Here is a 19,240-nt window from a genome sequence, read left to right as displayed (position 1 = left end):
CTGCTCAGATTAAATGTCCCTGTGGGTCCTCCCTGATCCACGACCTGACCTTCCTTCCTTTCTCACAGAACCTCACTCCTCCCTCACCTGCACGGCTATTCATAATTCACACAAATCTCTCCCCTTCATTCACACAGCACAGTCGGTGGATTCTATCAGCAACCAGACGAGCCTCCTGATTCCTGTTCCTCCTCAGTGGCCACTGACCCACATAGATGGAGCCTCCAACTGTCTTGGTTTGGTCCCCCCATGCCAAGAAAGTGACACTGGTATCAACTTTTCATCAGCACATCCCTGTCAGAGGTTACATTTCTGTCCCTTATAAGCAACTCGTTCACACTGAGATTAAAAGGCTTTTCAATCAAACTACCCATGGGTCTCAACACTGCATCTTGGTCACGTGGGTCATCTCCTGTCCCCCTCAATAGCTTCCATTGATGCTTTCAGGAACAGTGTTCAAAGCACCAAGCTTGTTTTAAGTCCCTACCCAACACATTGCTCCTTGGCCTTCAATGAGTAACATTTGGTTGGATCATGGACTACATGAGGTCTTTGTACTTCAAAGTACTTTAAAAGCAGTCTCCAACTGCAATTAATCTTAGGTACTTTTTCTTTTCCCTAAATTACCTTTGCTCTGATGGATGTTAGCTACCTTTGGTTCAGTTGTATATGAACCATGTTCCACCCCCACATCCCAATTCACTCACAACTGCCATCTTAACAGGTTAAAGGCTAAATATCTCTATCTCATTATTAGAACAACATCAACATCTCTCTCATGTTACCGGAAAGGAAGTTGTCTGGTCTTCTGAACCACGTTTTCCTGTCAAAGGTTTCCTATATGTCTTCAGGAAATTAATGCTCAATTACCCATTGTTACAGTATGTGTTCAGCCATTCTGATCACCATATTTCTTGGTCAGATTCACTTGTTTGAAGAGAATCACCATTTCACCAAGAATAGGATTAAGCTAAAAGGGATTAAAGCTGGGCAAAGAGTTCAAGTGAATATTAGAGAAATTATTTATTTATTTATTTAGAGGCGAAGTCTCGTTCTGTCACCCAGGCTGGAATGCAGTGGTGCAATCTTGACTGATTGTAACCTCTACCTCCCAGGTTCAAGTGATTCTCCTGCCTCAGCCTCCCAAGTAGCCGGGATTACAGGGACTTTCTACCACACCTGGCTAATAGAAATTCTCTTCAAATGGCCCTTATAAATTGTATACCAAAATGCTCCAAATTTCAGTCTTGGTAGGAGCATTATCAGCTTGTATTATTCATTAATTTGCTTACTTTTTATTGACACAGGCACTGGGTATTATTAGTAAAGCTAACTCAATCAAAATCCACTCTCTCCATTAGAAAATAAGACCACATGAAACTCCGTCTCTACTAAAAACACAAAAAAATTAGCCGGGTGTGGGGACACGCGCCTTGTAGTCCCAGCTACTCAGGAGGCTGAAGCAGAAGGGCATGAACCCAGGAGGCGGAGCTTGCAGTGAGCCGAGATCGCGCCACTGCACTCCAGACTGGGCGACAGAGCGAGACTCCATCTCAAAAAAAAGAAAATAAGACCACATCGGAACCCTTTCACGCCCTAAAGAAAAGACGTCTTGCTGGTTACTCAGACAAAAATTAAACTTAGGAAGAATACACTGGAAGTACTCAAGTATTCTTTAAGCTGCCTCTTCAGAAGTTCAGCTCCCCACAGGCAAAAGTTACATAAAATCACATTTTCTTACTCTATGCTCCTATAATAAATGTTTCTGAGCCAAGTCCTGTTCTTCCCCCAAGCTTTCGCCACTTCCGGGGAGAACCATAAGATGTATTTCTTCTGTAGGAATCTTTTCAGGCTGTTTTATGAGTCAGAAATCTGTCTGCAATGGAACATACCTCCTGTGCACTGTGTTTAGTGCTTCAGTAGGTCCTTTGTAAACTGGGTGGGAAATGTGTTAAACTCAGTCCTTCCCCAAAGGACCCTTCCTGAAATAAGGAACTAGCCTTTAAATCTAAGCACACTAACCTTTTAATAACTCAACAACCAGCACTTTATGCCTTCCAAACACAGGATGGCATGGGAGCAGCTACCAAAGCTCCTGAATTAACTCTTTCTTCCTATCTTTTTTATCTTTGCCCAAGCTCCTCCATAAAGGCTGGCAACACTGGCCAGGCACTCACGCCTGTAATCCCAGCACTTTGGGAGGCCGAGGCGGGGAGATCACCTGAGGTCAATGGTTTGAGACCACCCTGGTTAATATGGTGAAACCCTGGCTTTACTAAAAATACAAAAAATTAGCCAGATATGGTGGCACGCACCTGTAGTCCCAGCTACTCTGGAGGCTGAGGCAGGAGAATCGCTTGAGTCAAGGAGGTGGAGGTTGCAGTGAGCTGAGATTGCGCCACTGCACTCCAGCCTGGGTGACAGAGCAAGACTCCACCTCAAAGAAAAAAAAAAAAAAGTTGGCAACATTAAAATATATGCATCTATAAAAAATCCTTTTAATTCTCTTTTTGAAAAATAGAGACGGGGTCTCGTCATATTACCCAGGGTGGTTTTGAACTCCTGGGCTCAAGCAATCCTCCTGCTTCAGCCTCCCAAAAGTGCTGGGATTATAGGCGTGAGCCGCTGCACCCAGCTTCTAAAAAATTATTTTTAACCTTTTGCTGTCCAGGCTGGTCTTGAACTTCTGGGCTCAAGCAATCTACCTGCCTAAACCTCCCAAAGTGCTGAAGTTACAGGCATGAACCACCAAGTGTGGCCTGTAACATTTTTATATAACTTCGGAGTAGGGAAAAATTTTAGACAAAACACGAAAGACACATGAAAAAGATCACAGATTTGGCTATTTAAAATTATTAACTCTTGTACAATAAAAGGCACCATAAACAAAGTGAAAAGACAAGCCACAGACTGGCAGCAAATATTTGCAATGCATATAATTGAGAAGCAATTTGTATCTAGCATTATTAAGAATCCTGCAGATTGGACGGGTGTGATAGCTCATGTCTGTAATTCCAGCACTTTGGGAGGCCGAGGCAGGTGGATCACCTGAGGTCAGGAGTTCAAGACCAGCCTGACCAACATGGTGAATTCCCATCTCCACTAAATACAAAAAAAAATTATCTGGGTGTGGTGGCACATGCCTGTAATCCCACCTACTCGGGAGGCTGAGGCAGGAGAATTGCTTGCACCCGGGAGGCGGAGGTTGCAGTGAGCCAAGATTACATCATTGTACTCCAACCTGGGCAACAAGAGTGAAACTCCATCTCAAAAAAAACAAAAACAACAAAAAAGAATCCTGCAGATTAAAAATAAATATATATACAGACAAATTTTAAAAATGAACAAAAATAAATAGGCAATTTACAAAAGAAGAAACCAAAGAACCTAATAAAAGCACGTGAAAAGAGGTTCAATCTCAATAGTAATCAGGGAACTTCAAACTGAATCCTCAAAGACGTACCATTCACGCCCATTAGACTGGCCCACATGAAACACAACTGACAACACTAAGTTTTAGCAGGAATGCTTACGCATGTTCACAGGAGTGCGAACTGGTTAGGTGATTCAGGCAATTTGATAATATCTACTACACTTGAAGATCTTCATTTCCTATAATGCAGAAATTCCAGTTACTGTACAAACCTTTAAGAAATAACTGGCCAGGTGCAGTGGCTCACACCTGTAATCCTAGCACTCTGGGAGGCCGAGGTGGGCAGATCACCTGAGGCTGGGAGTTCGAGACCACCCTGGCTAACATGGCAAAACCGTGTCTCTACTGAAAAAAAACAAAAACTAGCCAGGCATGGTGGTGGGCGCCTGTAATCCCAGCTACTTGGGAGGCTGAGGCAGGAGAATCGCTTGAACTTGGGAGGCGAAGGTTGCAGTGAGCCGAGATTGTGCCACTGCACACTCCAGCCTGGGGAACAGAGCAAGACTCTGTCTCAAAAAAAAAAAAAAAGAAAAAGAAAAAACTATGTACACAAAAAGGCATGCACAGGAAAACCTTACTGCAGCCATTGTTTCACTGTTTGTTTTGTTTTGATTTTTTTTGTTTTGAGATGGAGACTCGCTCTGTCGCCCAGGCTGGAGTACAGTGGCATAATCTCGGCTCACTATAACCTCTTCCTCCCGGGTTCAAGCCATTCTTCTGCCTCAGTCTCCCGAGTAGCTTGGACTACAGGCATGCACCACCACACTCGGCTAATTTTTGCACTTTTAGTAGAGATGGGGTTTCACCATATTGGCCAGGCTGGTCTCGAACTCCTGACCTTGTGATCTGCCCACCTCAGCCTCCCAAAGTGCTGGGATTACAGGCGTGAGCCACTGTGCCCGGCCTACTGCAGCCATTGTTTATAGCTGTCTAGAAACAAGTAAATGGGTAAATTTTTATCTATTCATTAACAGAATACCGTATAGCAGTTTAAATGCATGTCCCAAGTCCCATGTATCACTGTATACAGGGAATGAGATCAGAGAGTTCACGGAACCTTCAGCTGTACTGGTAACATCTTACACATCAAGGGATTAAAAACAAGTGGTTAAAAGACCTCTTCAGGGGCTGGGCACGGTGATTACGCCTGTAATCCCAGCACTTTGGGAGGTTTAGGGGAGCAGATCGCTTGAGCCCAGGAGTTCGAGACCAGCCTGAGCAACACAGTAAAACCCTACCTCTACAAAAATTACAAAAATTACAAAAATTACAAAAATTAGCCTGGCATGGTAGGATGTGCCTGTGGTCTCAGGTACTCGAGAGGCTGAAGTGAGAGGATCACCTGAGCCTGGAAAGTAAAGGCTGCAGTAAGCTGAGACCATGCCACTGCATTCCAGCCTGGGTGACAGAGATTCTGTCTCAAAAACAAAACAAACAAACAAACAGAAAAACAGGGGGAGACCTGTAGCAAATGCAGCACAGAGCTAAAGATGGTAAGCCACAGGTATTTCTTACATTCTTCTCCAATTGTATCTGCATGCTTACAATATTTTACAATAAAAATGAATGAATTTTAAAAGCATATATTGGAAGATTATCACATTTTGGTAGATGTGTGTTATATGTGTATCTGCATATGTGGTGCCTGGCAAATTGCTTAAGTTCTCCTCACTTGCAAGATGAGGATAAAAGTAGCTCTCTCACAGAGGGAAGACTGCATGAAATAATCTACGTAGGAAACTGCGCAGTCCCCAGCACATTAGAAACACTTATGATACACAATAGCTGTAGTTAGTGTTTAAAAAAAAAAAAATACACGCAAGGTGCAAAAGAAATGGCCGGGCGCGGTGGCTCACGCCTGTAATCCCAGCACTTTGGGAGGCCGAGGCGGGCGGATCACAAGGTCAGGAGATCGAGACCACGGTGAAACCCCGTCTCTACTAAAAATACAAAAAATTAGCCGGGCGCGGTGGCGGGCGCCTGTAGTCCCAGCTACTCAGGAGGCTGAGGCAGGAGAATGGCGTAAACCCAGGAGGCGGAGCTTGCAGTGAGCCGAGATCGCGCCACTGCACTCCAGCCTGGGCGACAGAGCGAGACTCCGTCTCCAAAAAAAAAAACAAAAAAAACAAACAAAAAAAAAATACAAAAAAACTAGCCAGGTGAGGTGGCGGGCGCCTGTAGTCCCAGGTACTCAGGAGGCTGAGGCAGGAGAATGGCGTGAACCCGGGAGGCGGAGCTTGCAGTGAGCTGAGATCAGGCCACTGCACTCCAGCCTGGGCGGCAGAGCGAGACTCCGTCTCAAAAAAAAAAAAAAAGAAATACCAATGGTCAGATCTGGGTGGGTGTTTGTTAACTGTTGGTACTATGCTATGTATTGTTCTTCTCCTGCCTCCTATTTTTTTCTAATTTTCCATCAATGGGCTTTTATAATAAGATCAAAAAGAAACTTTAAAAAATGTTAAGGGCCACTGAGAATGTGGTATCATTTTCCCACTCATGTAACACATCATTCCCTCTCCTTGGAAGCCAAGTTGTGTGCTGGGTGCAGGGAACACAAAGACGGACACAATATTCCTTGCTCTTGAGAAGCTCTCAAGAAAGCGTAGTAAGGTTGGGCACGGTGGTTCACACCTGTAATCCCAGCACTTTGGTAGGCCAAGATAGGAGGATCTCTTGAGCCTCCAGGAGTTGGAGATCAGCCTGGGTAACATAGCAAGACCTTGTCTCTACAAAAAGTACAAAAATTAGCTGGGCATGGTGGTGCACGCCTGTAGTCCCAGCTACTTGGGAGGCTGAGGCAGGAGGATTGCTTGAGCTAAGGAAGTTGAGGCTGCAGTGAGCTATGATCATGCCACTGTACTCCAGCCTGGGTGACAAAATGAGATCCTGTCTCCAAAAAAAGGAAAGAAGGTGCAGTAGATATGAAAATGAGTAATTATGCATGAATACACACACATAAGGTGAAGACATTTCATGGCCCAGCCTCCGACAACAGTAGAATCTTTGGAAATAAGAGTTTAAGTTCTGAGACGGTGATGAGGAAGCCAGAAACATGCACTATTCCATGTGACCTAAGCATGTAATAATCCCTGCAGAGTCATGAACTAAACCACAGTAAGCAAAGAAACAAACTGGAGGAAAGATACAGATGCTCGCAGTGTAATCCTTTAATCTGAAGCTACTCAAAGAATGGCCCACAGGCCAAACTGTTACTGTTCTGCGACCAGAAAAGTACTGAAGTTTCTAAGCACTTAGAAACTTTTTTTTCTTTTAACTGAGACAGGGTCTCACTCAGTCATCCAGGCTGAAGAGCAGTGACTTGAACACAGCTCACTGCAGCCTCGACCTCCAGGACTTATGCGATCCTCCTGCCTCAGCCTCCAGAGTAGCTAGGAACACAGGTGCACACAGCTGATATTTTTGTTTGTATTTTTTGTAGAGACAAAATCTTGCTAATTTGCCCAGGCTGGTCTCAAACTCCTGGACTCAACCAATCCTCCTGACTCGGCCTCCCACAGTGCTGAGATTACAGGCATGAGCCACCATGCCTGGCCCACTTTAGGAACTTTTGTGCCAATCTGACACTACTGTAATATGCACATATGTGCTCAATAGATTTGTCTCATTGAGCAGAGTATAGAATAAAAGGATTCACAATAGACAGAATATTTTAAAATAAATTAAAACAAAACAACAACCAAAAAGGACTGTTTTCTCACAAATAGTTTTGAGAAGTACAGTTTTAAAACTTCTTGGGTAAGGCTCTTTGGCTAGTGCTGAAGTTGAGTTTGGAATGAAATTCAATGGCAGCGCCTGGTTTATAACTTAGCAGAGAAGCTCCAAATTCCAACATCTCTTAGAGTGTCCCCACAAGCAAACATCCAAGAACTCTTACAAGGCTATCGTCCTTGATAGTGTCTTAAGGGCCATCTCAAGAGAGTGCCTCTGGATATCCATAATTGGGCAGGGGGGTAGAGGAGATGGCAAATCCGAAAGATCTAGAAAACATCCCTCCTCAATTAATTCCACTCAGAGGCAGGAAATAGACGGGGCAGCCAATGGCTGCGGGAGAAAAAGCATGGTGTGAAATGGCAGAGCTGAGGTAAGTCAGCAGTCCAAACACAACGCCCTCCGTTATGTAAGAAACCACAGTGGCGTGCTGGCTGCCAGGGCAAAATAATGTGCCTCTGTGTGTGTGGGACCGAGGGAGCTGCAAAGACTGTAAGGGACACGCTTGGAGTTTATCTAAGCCATGTACACACAGTTGGCTCATTGATAATGAGCGTTGGATCCCCAAAGTGGGCTAAGCACTGAAAAAAAAACAAATACACGGCCCACAGACCAAAGCAGCCTCGCTTCCCGTTGCCCACGACCTGAACCACTATCTCACCAGGACCCCCCAAACCTTCCTGGCACCCCTCCTTTCATAGACATTTGCAACCTGAAAACTTCATACCCCTCCAGTTGGCTTCTTTTATGCTAGTTAATTTAAAAGTTATGGAAAGCAGGAGGGCTTACAGATGGGGACAGAGAAAAAGGGATGGGGAGTGCTGTATTTGGACCTCTGCAGCCCAGGTTTCAGCAGCCTTCAGTTCTTAAAATGTTCTGATGCGTGTAACCACATATGGCCAAAGTCTCATCTGCTGCGTATTTCAAAAAGACAACGCAGCTAGGCGCAGTGGCTCATGCCTGGAATCCCAGCACTTTGGGAGGCCAAGGCGGGAAGATCGCTTGAGCCCAGGAGTTTGAGATCCACACAGGCAACAGAGTAAGACCCTCACTCTACTAAAAAAATTAAAAAATAAAAAAAAATAGCTGAGTATAGTGGCATGCGCCTGTAGTCCCAGCTACTCAGGAGGCCGAGGCAGGAAGATTACTTAAGCCTGGGAATTTGAGGCTGCCGTGAGCCATGATTATGCCACTGTATTCCAGCCTGGGTGACAGAGCGAGACCCCATCTCAATTTAAAAAAAAAAAAAAAAAAAAAAGCAGTAACCTGAAAAATAGAGCCATTAGATCCTCAAGAGAACCTTGCTCCTGTCACTCAGTAAGGGAAATTGGATGAGCTGAGAAGATAAAGTTAGAAAGACAGAGTCCCCTGGAGGGCCCAGAAAGCAATCAAGCTTAGCTCAATTGCCTCAGTGAAGATGAGCCGTGCTGCACAGTATCTGCCAGTGCGGGAAACGCGATCCTTTATGAACAGAGAAGAGCATTCTGAGGGCTGGGTGCAGTGGCTCACTCCTGTAATCCCAGCATTTTGGGAGGCCGAGGAGGGTGGATCACTTGAGGTCAGGAGTTCGAGCACGGCCTGGCCAACATGGTGAAACCCTGGCCCTACCAAAAAATACAAAAAATTAGCCAGGCATGGTGGTGCATGCCTGTACTCCCAGCTACTTGGGAGGCTGAGGCATGACAATCATTTGAACCTGGAAGATGGAGCCTGGACAACAGAGTAACACTCCGTCTCAAAAAAAAAAAAAATAGTATTCTGAACTACAAGAGATGCATATTTGAACCCAAAGCCAGTCAACCCAGTGAATGACAGCATTAGGCTCAACTTTCTTGCCCTTGGGAAGAAAATGCAATATTGCTGTCATAGTTGTTCTTTCTTTGAGGCATCAAAGAAGCAAAAAACATTCATCTAGGTGAAGGAAAGAAAAAAAAAAGATGGCATTTAAAAGTATTCATCCATTCATTACAAACAAGTCTTGGGGGCCTACTCTCTGCCAGGCTCCTGGCCACCTTGGCGTGCAGAGCCAAGAACAGCAGAGAGGCAGAAAACAAGCAATGACAGGTGTGAGAAGAGTGACAGAGGAAGGACACGCTTCCTCTTGTCTGCCAGGAATCAGGGAGGAGTCCCAGAGGATTTACTGATTTAAGTTGACACTTGAGGATGTATAGGAATTAATGGACAAGATGGCAAGGAAGGTTTCAAAAAGAGCGACCAGCACAGGGGAGGGTCCTAAGTCCGGAGAGAGGGTGATGCATTTGTCAAATTAAAGTTAAGTTATTGGCCGGGCGCGGTGGCTCAAGCCTGTAATCCCAGCACTTTGGGAGGCCGAGACGGGCAGATCACGAGGTCAGGAGATCGAGACCATCCTGGCTAACATGGTGAAACCCCGTCTCTACTAAAAAATACAAAAAAACTAGTCGGGCGAGGTGGCGGGCGCCTGTAGTCCCAGCTACTCGGGAGGCTGAGGCAGGAGAATGGCGTAAACCCGGGAGGCGGAGCTTGCAGTGAGCTGAGATCCGGCCACTGCACTCCAGCCCAGGCGACAGAGCGAGACTCTGTCTCAAAAATAAATAAATAAATAAATAAATAAATAAATAAATAAATAAATAAAGTTAAGTTATCATGGCTTAGGCAGAGACGTGGAGTGGATCCCACTGAAGGCTTGAGGGGTAGGTGTGGTCATATTACACAGGCCTTTTTAGGCCTAGGATTTGGGGATTTATTCACAAAGACAATATGAAGCCACTGGAGCATTCCAAGTGGTGAAAGGTCATGATCAGAGTTTTATTTTTAAAAGTTAAAACAGGGCTGGGCACAGTGGCTCATGCCTGTAATCCCAGCACTTTGGAAGGCCAAGGCAGGAGGATTGTTTGAGCCTAGGTGTTTGAGACCAGCCTTGGAAACATAGGGAGACCTTGTGTCTATGAAAATAAACAAAATTAGCTGGGTGTGGTGGCAGGCGCCTGTAGTCCCAGCTACTCAGGAGGCTGAGGTGGGAGGATCACTTGAGCCCATGAGGCTGAGGCTGCGGTGAGCCAAGATTGCACAACTGTACTCCAGCCTGGGTGACAGAGTGAGACCATGTCTCAAAAAAACAAAAGTTAAAATAGATTGGGAAAGGGTAAAAACAGTCACTTGAGTGACAGATCATGGTAATTTGGACTGGAATACTGCAAAAGCATGTGGCCACGTGGGCAGATGTAAGAGTTGTTTAAGAGAATCATTGTTTCAATGAGAACACATGGACACAGGGCGGGGAACATCACACACCGGGGCCTGTCAGGGATTCGGGGCTAGGAGAGGGATAGCATTACGAGAAATACCTGATGTAGATGACGGGTTGATGGGTACAGCAAACCACCATGGCACATGTATACCTACATAACAAAACTGCATGTTCTGCACATGTACCCCAGAACTTAAAGCGTCATAAAAAAAATCGTAAAATAAAATTTTAAATAAAAAAAAAAAGAGAGACTCATTGTTTCATTTAACTATTTCCTGGAGTCCCACTATGTGCCAGGCTAGGTACATACGTGCTAGGTGCTGGACACGCAGAGGCAAATAAGAAAGACACAATCCCTGCCCGTATGGCACCTAGAGTATGGTGGAGGAGATGGTCACTCAATAAATGGTATGCAAATTATACCTGTGATAAACGCAAAGCAGGATCAGCATGGGAAGCTGAGACAGCACAGTCTGGAGGCCCAGAGGCAGGGCTTGATGACTGAATGGATGTCAGGGACGGGGAAAGATGTATGGCTTGAAGGTCACCTGGGCAGATGGTGGCACCATTCCCAGGAGGAGGACCAGGTTCTAGCCAGGATGGGATGGGTAAGATGATGAGTTCTGTTGGGTTGAAATAGCCACGTGGCACCGGACCTGCCATCTCTTAAATAGTAACAGATATTTGTCTAATGAAAGAATGAACAGTGTAAAACCTCGAATATAGAACTTAGGCACTAGTAGATACTCAATTCAGACGCTGCATTTATATATCCTCATAAAAGATAAAGGCATTCTGCAAACTCAAGAAGATGCAGTTCCTATGAAATGGCACTCCAATCCCTGCGCCACAATACACCCTTTGTTGGTATTGGAATTAGAAATGACAGATTTCATTCTCTCATTGGTCCCCTAACTCTGAACACCAGGAGTAAGTTAATAACCTGCCTTGCCTGGATCTCCTAAACTTTTAAGTAAGCTGGGGTGGGGCTGGCAGGCCTATGAACAGGAAGGATCGCTGGCAGAAATCGTGCTCTCTCTGGCTTCCATCAGCTAACCAAAAGCCTGCCGTGCTCCCTCTTAGACACTCAGCAGTGCTAGTCAGCCTCCAGGTAGGTGGCTGATGATCTCCAGGCCCTGAGTCAGCCCGCAAAGCCCTCCTAGTCATTTAGAAGGGCACGTGGAAGCCATCTGGGCTGGAAAACTGGGTCTCCGACACCCTTCTCCGGGCCATCGTAGATGTTCAAGTGGGGAGCAGCCTCCCCAGGCCCACACGTGGGCCTCATCACGTTCTAAATGCCCCAAGGAGGAGATGCTGTTCAGGCTCTACCTCAGAAACATGTTTCAGCCTCTGGCAGGATGAGGGAGGGGAATCGGCTTCCCTGGGCTGCTTGATCTGCCAGACTTAGAATAAAGAGCGTTTTCAGAGCCTGGAGTTTTCCAGCTGCCTGGAAACAGGAAGTGCCCAATCCCCGAGAACAGTAACCCTCACACACGCCCTACATAAAGACATGTTGAGCCATTAGCCCTAATTGCCTGTGACTGACACAGGAGTGAGGCCGGCCTTCCAGGCATTCGCTCAGCGGAAAGAAAACAAACAGCTCACTGGGGACACAGGCGGCCATTTTCTCTCCTTTCTGCCAACATGATTCTGCTCTGTTCCCCCCAAATTATAACATACAGGCTTCAAATTATAAACCAAACAAAGGTCTTTCGAGTATTCCTTACCACATACAAAAGAGAAATATCTCTGTAGGGAGTAGCTGGACACAAAGCAATTGATTAGTGAGCTCTTCACTTTAACCTTCACTAAAATCAAAAACCTCACAAAAAAACGTCTCAGAGCTGCCTGTCAATCCTGCCAATTCTCTCCAGGTTTGAGGTGCGAAGGAATGTTGAACAGGACTTTCTGAAGAGACGGAGTTAGGTAGCGTGGTGCATGCTGGGAAAACAATACGTATGTGGTAAAGGTCACATATGCCTTCAGGTAAAGGATTTTTGTTTTGACAATTGGGTTTTTGAAAGTGGCTTAAGCCAGCCTGGGCAACATGGTGAAACCTTGTCTCTACAAAAAAAAAAAAATAATAATAATAATAACAAAAATTATCCGGGCGTGGTGGTGCAGGCCTATAGTCCCAGCTACTTGGGAGGCTGAGGTGGGAGAATAGCTTGAGCTCAGAAGGTCAAGGCTGCAGTGAGCCAAGATTGTACTATTGCACTCCAGCCTGGGCAAAAGAGTGAGACCGTGTCTCAAACAACAACAGCAACAACAACAAAGAAAGTGGCTTAAGAATAACAGAATAAGGAGATGGGATAAGGGAGGGGAAAAAAAGAATAATACAACACCTTGTAGTCAAGTAAGAGGCCTTACACCCTTCCTTTTTCCTTCATGAATTACAAGGGTTCACAGGACACACACTGCCAAGTCATCGTCAGCCGGATCACCAGCAACTAGAGTGATACAGATGTGGGTTTCCTCCGCACCAAACTGATAACCAGGAGGGGCAGTGGGAGCTGGCCCCAACTGTGATCAGAGCTGCTGAGAAAGGGCTTCACCTCCTGGTTCAGAAGCATTCCCTTCCTTTAGGGCCCCTTCACAACCACTTGAAAAATATCACTTACCAGGTGTAACACCTGCCAGTCAGTGAGGGCTTCATGCTCACCATCTTATTTGAGTCCCTTAACTTCCTGGGGAGATATGTATGATGATTATCTCCACCTTACCAAGAGGCTAAGTAATTTGGCCAAGGTCACATGGTGGGGGGATTTCAAACCCAGAGCTATTTGATTCCCAGGTCCATGCTTGTAATCTCCACTCACGATATAACCAAACTCGAACTTCCCTTTGGCTTACAGGGGCCGTCTTCTTATCATCCAAGGTCTTTGCTGTCAGATTTATTTAATTTTTATTTCTGAGACAGGGGTCTCGCTCTGTAGTCCAGGCTGGGGTACAGTGGCATGATCATAGCTCACTGCTGCCTCTAACTCTTGGCTCAAGCAATCCTCCCACCTTGGCCTCCCCAGTAGCTATGACTACAAGCACAGGTCACTGTCCCCAAATTTGTGTGTGTGTGTGTGTGTGTGTGTATCGCCCAGGCTGGTCTCAAACTCCCAGCCTCAAGTGATCCTCCAACCCCAGCCTCCCAAAGCATTGGAATTGATTGGCACATGAGCCACCACACCATCTGAATGAACTAAAGGATGGCAAGAGGGCCGGGTGTGGTGGCTCATGCCTGTAATCCCAGCACTTTGGGAGGCCGAGGCAGGTGGATGACATGAGGTCAGGAGTTCTAGACCAGCCTGGCCAACATGGCGAAACCCTAGCTCCACTAAAAATACAAAACAATTAGCCAGCGTGGTGGTGTGCGCCTGTAGCCCTAGCTACTCAGGAGGCTGAGGCAGGAAAATCACTTGAACCCAGGAGGCAGAGGTTGCAGTGAGATGAGATCATGCCATTGCACTCCAGCCTAGGTGACAGATTAAGACTCCATCTCAAAAAAAAAAAAGATGGCAAGAAAACTTGCAGTTTTTGTTAACTGAAATCCCAGTTATGAGAATAACATACAGCAATACTCACAGCCTAAAGCCCAACTCCTGCATGGGCTGATAAAATTCTAGAGAGAAAAGCTGTTTTCTAGGTAGGATCTAGGTGAACACCCTCCAATGATTCAGGAAAGCAAAATGAGCTCCTTGTTCCATAAAAGCCACACTTTTTGAGTCAAGCTGTTCATTTCAAGTCACGGTACAAGGTAGCATTGATTCTGCCCCAGGCAACAGATTCTTTTTAAGATTTATGTAGAACAAGCAGTTCTTCCACACCTCCCTTGCTTCAACGCACAGCAGCCTCCCCAGAGGCTACTAGCCACTAGGTAATAAATAATCACGTTGTTTCTGCCCCCGTAAAGGAGCCTCAGTCTTTGGGGAGGAGAGATCTTTATGGGACAGAAGGCTACTCACCCGGCGGGCAGAGCGTCGGGGGCCTGGGCAGCCGCTGGGAGCTGCTGTGTACCCGAAGTGCTGGGTTCCTCTCCTTCAGCCGGTGTGGCTGGGGCAGGGAGAGAAGTCGTGTTGGGATTCGGGGTCACACTCAAGGGTGCAGCAGGTGGGGACGTCACACCAACAACGGAAGGCTCTTCGGGATCTGTGGCTGTTGTGGGTTCGTCATTCACTGAAGATGCACAAATCATACTTTAAAGATCAACTGAGAATGAGAATTTTATTTATACTTGCTAGGTTTTTCACTTAATAGGCTAACATGGTATCTATAATGTCATCCTACATGTATTGGGCGAGAGCAAAAAATTTTACAAAACATGACTTTGGAAAGTACAGTAAAGTCATTAATGCCTGTCCAAAGGAAATCAGGATGAATCTGAAATAAATATATTAACACTACCTTTTTTACATAACTTTATCAAGTTTTTCTAACATACTATGGTTATATTTACATTTATTGCAACAAAAGAGTAGCAGGAAAGATCAACATCACAGGAATGTGTTGGTGCTGGGCTCGGTGGCTCACGCCTATTATCCCAGCACTTTGGGAGGCTGAGGGGGGGGTGGTGGATCACTTGAGGTCAGGAGTTCGAGACCCACCCGGACAACATGGCAAAACCCCGTCTCCACTAAAAATACAAAAATTAGCTGGGCATGGTGGCGCATGCCTATAATCCCAGCTACTTGGGAGGCTGAGGCAGGAGAATTGCTTGAACCCAGGAGGCAGAGGTTGCAGTGAGCCAAGACTATGCCACTGCACTCCAGCCTGGCAAAAAAAAATTTGCCTGACAGCAAAATTCTGTCTCAAAAAAAAAAAAAAGTGTTGGGGCTAAATGCAGCAAGGCCAAGTTTATAGGGTCACATCTTTTTCTTTAAATTTGTCATTTGCTTGCTAGACATGACTAGCACCTTCTTTCAAAAAGCTCATACACACTGAAGAGGCAGAAAACTTCCAATATTGTGCTCATTCTTTTAAAGGCTCACGCTCAAAGTAGGAAGCAAGAATGGCTCACAGCTAAGGGTCTTCTCCCTGAGATAACAGACAATGAGACAGAACTGAAACACGCTAGTCTCCAAGTCTCCCTATTTCACCATCTCTTCACTTCTTTGATGATCACTTATGTTCACAAGGACCCCAAGGTGCATTGCAATATCCTCTAACTCAAAAAAAGATCAAATAAGGTTTCAAAGAACCGTGGTTCTTTGGAAGTGATAAGCTATATGCAGAGAATTTTCCATGTATGTGATTGCATATGTGTACATGTAGACTAGAATTTCACAGGTTAACGCCTTAATCATCACTTAGCCTCATCTTCCTAATGCAGAAATTCTTTTTGTTGTATCCCTAAGAAGTGGCTATGCAGATTCTTCTTGAACATTTCTCACAGGGAGCTCACTACAGAATCATCCCATTGTTGAACAGATGTACTTGCCAGAAAGTTGGTGGGGGGTTGTTTTGTTTTGAGATAGAGTCTCACTCTGTCACCCAAGGTGGAGTGGAATGGCACTATTTTGGCTCAATGCCACCTCTGCCTCTAGGGTTCAAGCAATTCTCATGCCTCAGTCTCCCAAGTAGCTAGGATTACAGGTGTGCGCCACCACACCCGGCTAATTTTTGTATTTTTAGTAGAGACAGGGTTTTGCCATGTTGCCCAGGCCGGTCTCAAACTCCTGACCTCAAGTGATATGCTCACTTCAGCCTCCCAAAGTGCTGGGATTACAGGCATAAGCCAGAGGACCCGGCCCAGAAAGTTTTTTTTTTTTTTTTTCCTCTTCATATGATGCTGACTGTATTACCTGGTCTGAGTCTCCCCATCTCTATCTCCAAAGCAATTCAAAGTATCTAAGCCAGACACCTAGATACTTTGCCTCTAATTCCAGCACTTTGGGAGCCTGAAGCCGGAGGATTGCTTGACCCAGTAGTTCCAGACCAGCCTGGGCAACCTAGCGAGGACTCATCTCTACAAATAATTTAAAAGAGTAGTTGGGCATGGTGGTGCCCACCCGTGGTCCCAGCTACTCAGGAGACTGAGGGAGAATCACTGGAGCTGAGGAGGTGGAGGCTGAAGTGAGCCATGATTGCACCACTGCACCCCAGCCTAGGTGACAGGGTGAGACCCATCAATCAATCAAGCAATGAATGGCCACTGTTTCATGTTAGTATTCTCATTTCTAGTAAAGAGGCCTACCATTTCTTCAGTGTTTTTAGGCGGCCTCCCTTTCCCGATCATCTGGCTGCCCTCTTCTAGATATCGTCTACTGCCTCTTCTAGATAATCATATCAGGAACTGAACATAATAAATCCGATACCATGAGGCCAGCAGAGTCAGATTACCAACTTAAATACCAGGTAACATTTCCAGAACACCAGAATGTGCAGGCAAGGTGCAAAGCCCTTTGGATTATCTCATTTAGGCCTCACACGCAACCCCACAAGTTAGTTACAATTGATATCCCCACTTAACACTTAAGGAAACTAAGGCTCAAAAGGTTACAACACCTCTCAAGGTCATATAGCACCTAATTCACACCATGCTGTCTGCCTCCAGAGCCTAAATCACTTGTCACTACGCTCTACTTCTCCCTCTCTGCACATCCTCTAATTCAACCAAAGATTATAACTCTTAGCGACCACATGATCCTGTTGGCACACATGGGACTCGTGATCAGCTGAAAGTCATATTTCTTCATATGATGTGATGGACGCCAAGCTAGATCTTAACAAATGGGTAGGAGGCTGATGCTAGAAATTGCCTACGATTTATTCACTTGTTTTCTCTGAAGTATATAAAATATTGCCTTTCACACAAGCTAAATTAGTTGTTTAATAAATGACTAAATCTTGTGCAATTAATGTTTCCCTAACAGAAATGCAAGGCTTGATATTTATATTCCTATTCTATCTCAGGCAAGCCAGTAAAACACAATAGATGGCAATTCACTTTATGCACATCTACACATTTTACTCAATTAAAAAAAAAATACCACAACTTTTTTCAGAGCTAGATGAATTTATTCTAAAATTTATTAGGAAAACTAAATACACAAGAATAGCCATGAACATTCTAAAGAAGAAGAGTGGTGTGTGTGTATATAGGGGGAGTTTGTAAAACAGTGGGGGGTGTGTGTGTGTTTGTGTGGGTAGGGGGAGTTTCTAAAGTATTAAAACATACTACAAAGCTACAACAATTAAAACAATGTGGTACTGATACATGAATAGGTGTGTCAATAAGGAAGTCCAGAAATAGGCTTAAATAATTAAATAATTCACAGAAGACTGTAAAATAGTAATATTCTAATTCTACCACACCTTCATTTATCAGCTAATAATACTTCTATAAAGAGAAACCTCCCCTTATCAACTATTCGGCTACCTAGAGGTTCAGTTTGTAAAGAAACGGCAGGAGAAATGCTTGCTTCTTTCCCTTTGTTTACCAGTTTTTAGAATGAGTTTATTTTCTTGCATCCTCAGAAAATGAACAATGAAGTTTCATTTTGTTTAAGAATCTTTATGAGGCACTGGATTTAAATATGTTGTAAAATATTTCAATCCATTGTGTTTTTTGTTTTTTGTTGTTGTTTTGTTTTGTTTTGCTTTAAGACAGGGTCTTGCCCTGTCACCCAGGCTGGAGTGCAGTGGTGCAATTATGGCTCAGTGCAGCCTTGACGTCCTAGGCTCAAGCAATCCCCTTGTCTCAGCCTCGTAAGCAGCTGGAACTACAGGCTCACGCCACCATGTCTGGCTAAATTTTGTTTTTATTTTTTGTAGAGACAGGGTCTCACCATGTTGCCCAGGCTGGTCTCAAACTCCTGAGCTCAAGCAATCCTCCCACATCAGCCTCCTGAAGTACTGGGATCACAGGAGTGAGCCACTGTACCCAGCCTAATATTCTTTTTGATCCTAAAATTGTCTCCATCCTTGGTTGGACTTACTGGGGAAAGGGGAGGTGAACGAAGCTCTTCAAGTTAGCTTCAAATACCGTGGGAAAATTCTAAGATAATTACTAAATGAGAAAGTGCAGAACAATGTGTACATGTGCTATCATTTGTGAGTTTGTGTGCATACACACGTGTGTGTTTTTTCAAGGAATATATATACAGATACTTGTATATTCCAAGAATCTTTGAAAGAACCACAAGAAACACAACAGTGAGCCTTGGGGTAGGAAACTGAAGGTTAGCAGAATAGGAAAAAGACATTCTTTATACTGTTTAAGCTTCTTTTTTTTAACGTTTTAGTAACATATATGTACTATTATTAAAAATAATTATTATGAAATAGTTGACCATGAAAAGACCAAAAGCAGAGCCCCCATGGCATGCCAGGGGAGGAGATCCTCCAATGACCACTAATTGGATCTGACTGTTCATGCAGCTGCAAATCTAGTTACAAGGGTTCCCTCCAGGGTTGTACGTGTCCACAGGCCTAACGAAGAGCCTGTGACTCACCCTAGCTCACCCATAGTAGCTCTTCTGTTTAAGAGTTTGTGCGGGGTGGGGGTGCGGGGAGGGAGAGCATCAGTAAGAATGGCTAACCGATGCTGGGCTTAATACCTAGGTGATGGGTTGATCTGTGCAGTAAACACCACGGTACTCATTTACCGATGTAACAAACCTGCACATCCTGTACATGTACCCCGGAACTTAAAATAAAAGCAGGAAAAAAAAGTTTGTGCTACACCTTGAGTTCAGATTTGGAAACAGAGAAATATGAAGGCTAGATATCCTAGCATAGACAAGCCTTCTGTGCCCATGAGTATTCACGAATACCCCTCTCCTGCTCTCAAAGAGGGTGTGTGTGTGTGCGCGCGCGCACATTCTTAGAACACGAGAGACTGAAAGAACCTCAGAAGT

General features: G+C 44.9%; 1 protein-coding gene across 4 annotated transcripts in view; it reads right to left on the bottom strand.

The window, feature by feature from the left end:
• Positions 1-19,240, bottom strand: part of WWP2 (WW domain containing E3 ubiquitin protein ligase 2) — a 214,490-nt gene that overhangs the window by 39,222 nt on the left and 156,028 nt on the right. For all 4 annotated transcript variants that reach the window (XM_065537107.2, XM_065537108.2, XM_065537109.2 and 1 more), the window contains exon 8: positions 14,348-14,558. In XM_065537107.2, coding sequence (XP_065393179.1) covers positions 14,348-14,558 — 211 coding nt within the window. The remainder of the gene's footprint in view (positions 1-14,347; positions 14,559-19,240) is intronic.

The sequence above is a fragment of the Macaca fascicularis genome, chromosome 20 (assembly GCF_037993035.2).
Source record: "Macaca fascicularis isolate 582-1 chromosome 20, T2T-MFA8v1.1".
In the NCBI taxonomy this organism is placed as follows: Eukaryota; Metazoa; Chordata; class Mammalia; order Primates; family Cercopithecidae; genus Macaca; species Macaca fascicularis.
This window is presented reverse-complemented; position numbering and strand designations above follow the sequence as displayed.